Source organism: Dendroctonus ponderosae, unplaced genomic scaffold, assembly GCF_020466585.1.
Source record: "Dendroctonus ponderosae isolate FM_Combo_2020 unplaced genomic scaffold, Dpon_F_20191213v2 Dpon_F_20191213_12, whole genome shotgun sequence".
In the NCBI taxonomy this organism is placed as follows: Eukaryota; Metazoa; Arthropoda; class Insecta; order Coleoptera; family Curculionidae; genus Dendroctonus; species Dendroctonus ponderosae.
The window spans coordinates 2576157-2578717 of record NW_026017316.1 but is presented as its reverse complement, the minus strand read 5'-3'; the positions used below and the strand labels follow the sequence as shown (position 1 = coordinate 2578717).

The 2561-nt window shown below is 59.9% G+C and overlaps 5 protein-coding genes across 5 annotated transcripts in view; 4 read left to right on the top strand and 1 right to left on the bottom strand.

Moving 5' to 3' along the window:
* Window positions 1-216, top strand: part of LOC109542105 (A disintegrin and metalloproteinase with thrombospondin motifs 12-like) — a 1811-nt gene extending 1595 nt beyond the window's left edge. The window contains exon 6 of the mRNA XM_048662865.1: window positions 200-216. Within this exon, the coding sequence (XP_048518822.1) occupies window positions 200-216 (17 nt within the window). The remainder of the gene's footprint in view (window positions 1-199) is intronic.
* LOC109546912 (sugar transporter SWEET1) overlaps window positions 1-2561 on the bottom strand; it is a 16688-nt gene that overhangs the window by 7212 nt on the left and 6915 nt on the right. The gene's annotated exons all lie outside the window — the stretch shown is intronic.
* The window catches only part of LOC109542165 (NAD(+) hydrolase sarm1), a 10922-nt gene that overhangs the window by 1955 nt on the left and 6406 nt on the right, over window positions 1-2561 (top strand). The gene's annotated exons all lie outside the window — the stretch shown is intronic.
* Window positions 245-762, top strand: LOC125503107 (serine/threonine-protein kinase NLK-like; the record flags this gene model as incomplete). The annotated part of the gene is given in 1 exon segment (XM_048663020.1): window positions 245-762. A coding segment is annotated over 1 exon segment (128 nt), but the record flags the coding sequence as incomplete, so codon positions are not given.
* Window positions 860-2408, top strand: LOC109539188 (inositol-pentakisphosphate 2-kinase). The gene is made up of 3 exons (XM_048663006.1): window positions 860-1287; window positions 1347-2145; window positions 2208-2408. Exons 1-3 carry the CDS (start codon window positions 945-947, stop codon window positions 2371-2373), a joined length of 1308 nt encoding a protein of 435 aa, XP_048518963.1. The 5' UTR covers window positions 860-944; the 3' UTR covers window positions 2374-2408.

The following is a 2561-nucleotide window of genomic DNA, read 5'->3' as shown; positions in this document are numbered from 1 at the left end:
GCGTGGCGGCCCCGCCCCGTTGTCCCGCGCAGGCTCGGACTGAGCACTGAGATGATGGTTGTTACACAGGAAAGGCAAAGTTGCGTGCGCGCCCTTTAAGAGGACCCTCGACATCCTGTTATCACCCGTCATCTTTCTGTGTGCTGCGTGACTTGCCCTTTTCTCCATAGGTCAGTTCATTTGTTTTTTGTTTTATCAGTGGTGGGGGGCGCCTAATCGTGTGCTGTTTGGTTTCAGTTCGGCGGTGGCCCATACGTCAGAGCTGCCGCCCTCGCCCCACCAGTGGAACTGACCCGTGGCGCTGCTGCTCCTCGCGTGGCTGATCGGCCCTCGAGCGCCGCCCCGATGAGGGCGCACGCGCGCTGTAGATAGGATTGTACAGATATCACTGCCTTCAAGTAGACGTTAGGGAACATTCTAGCTGATTAAGTAGGTTAAGGAGACTGGGGGCGGGGCCGCGCCCGGTCACGCCCCCCCCCCCATCTAGTGTCGTAATTAGTGTGGTTTCTATGTGTGCAATGGCGACGACGCGACTGTGTGACTTGCATTTGCTTACCATTCCACGCGGCTGGCTTGATTTCGCGCCGCGCCCGCTGTACAAACGGGGGCGCCGCTCCGGAATCGACTCTTTTCCCTGTAATTAACTGATTCGTTCATTTCCACCGATCTCAGTCAGCTACCGACATGTACATAGTTAATGTTTGAACGGTTTTACTTTTTATCATTGTACGTCTATGCTAAGAAAATAAACAGTGCAGAGTATTTGCCTTTTTTATTGATTGCAGATATTTTTGCGACTTGTTCATGCAAACAACCAAGAGCACGCACGAATGCTCACACACGCACACGCCATGGGCGGCAACACTGGAGCTTCACTTGTCACTGTCAGCCTTGATGTGTTATTTTGGGTCAGGGGCTTGCGCCCCCCACAGTGTGCCTGCATAATGGGCAGCGATGGGGCGCAGCTGGCAGGCGCCCACGAGTGGGCGTACCGCGGCGAGGGCAACTGCAACCTGGTGGTCGGGCTGCAGGGCGCGCGCCAGATCCTCCGCATACGCAAAACCGAAAAGCCCCAATCGCTGCTCGGCTGGATTCTGGTGCTGCTCACCGACCTGATCGAGTGGTGCTCGGGCAAGGCCTGCGGCGACGAGGCGCGCGACCTGGCCTTCTACTGCCAGGTAATGCGCCCCCTGATTGGCGCCCACTACACCTCGGAGGCGCGCATGGTGGCGCTTAGCAGGCCGCAGCTCCAGCTGATCCTAGAGGGCGTGCGCCAGCGGCGCCCAGGTAAGTGCTCACCCCACTGGAGATTGTGACCCCCTTTGAGGCCCAACGCCCCCTGGTAGATCACCGCCGGCACAAGACGCTGCAGCTGGGCAGGGCTGCGCTGTTCAGCGACTTCGCCTTCCTGCCGCCGCGTTTCGACCATCTGGACTTCATCGGGGACACTTTCGCCGTCGAACTCAAGCCGAAGCAGGGCTGGCGCCCGCCCAAGGAGCGCCTGGCGCTCCCCCAGTGCCTCTACTGCATGCACCAGCTGCTCAAGCTGCAGACGGGGCGCGTCCAGGGCCGCACCGACTACTGCCCTGAGGAGCTCTTCTCCGGCGACCCTGGGCGCATGCGGCGCGCCTTAAGGCACCTGCTAGCCGCGCCCCAGAACAATCTGAAGATCTTCCGCAATGGGGCGCAGTGCTTCGACGACCGGCGCCGCAGCCTCTCCGTTCTGCAGGAGCTTTTCCAATCGGCCGCCGATCCTCTGGAACTGGCCGACGAGTTCTGCGCCCTGCTGCAGCGCTGCCTCCTACTGGACCTGAGCGGGACTGGCGAGGGGCAGTGCCCCCACTGCCCCCCCACCCACCTGCCTCCGGGCTGCGTCCTGGGGCGCATCCTCAGCGCCCAGCAGCTGGACCAAGAGGGCACGCACTCCACCTACAAGAAGCTCTGCAAGGGCGGCCAGTCGGGGAACTTTGACTACGTCGACCGAGTGCTGGGCGCGCTGGCTGCACAGGCGCAGCCCTGCATGCGCTGCGCCCTGGGGCGCATCGCGCGCCAATGTGCGCTGGACCTGCTGTTTGCGCCCTACCTCGTAGCGGCCGTTGCTAAGGACTGCTCCCTCATGGTGACGCTGAGGCGAGTGCCCCACAGGTAGGTGGAACGCCAAAGAGTCTTCAATTCAGACACTGATTCATGGGGCTGGGGGCTTGCAGTGACGCGGAGCTTCAGGGGCGCACCCTGGGCACACCCTATGGGGCCTTTGTGGTCAACGTGGGGGTTTTCGACTTGTACCCCAAGCCCATGGACACCATCCTCAAGCACCAGCGGCGCAACCGCGAGATCTTCAAGGCCCTCAAACGGCCCCAAGTGTTAAATTAATTAATAATTAAATAAACTGGTCGATTGGAAAAGGACAGACTCTCTTTGTTCGCCCGCCCCCAAACCACAACCCACCACGTGTCTTCTGATGTTCATCAGAACTTTTCCATTAGAGACTTGCTACACCCACGTTCAAAATAAGGGAACGCTAACGTTAAAAACGAATCTGCTCCTGATATTCGCTCGCT

What these genes read in the sequence shown, in the direction of transcription:
- LOC109539188 (XM_048663006.1), top strand. Translation starts at nt 945, where the DNA reads ATGGGCAGCGATGGGGCGCAGCTGGCAGGCGCCCACGAGTGGGCGTAC. An exon ending in CGTGCGCCAGCGGCGCCCAG is followed by an intron (nt 1,288 to 1,346) that starts GTAAGTGCTCAC and finishes GCCCCCTGGTAG; the next exon opens with ATCACCGCCGGCACAAGACG. An exon ending in CTGAGGCGAGTGCCCCACAG is followed by an intron (nt 2,146 to 2,207) that starts GTAGGTGGAACG and finishes GGGGGCTTGCAG; the next exon opens with TGACGCGGAGCTTCAGGGGC.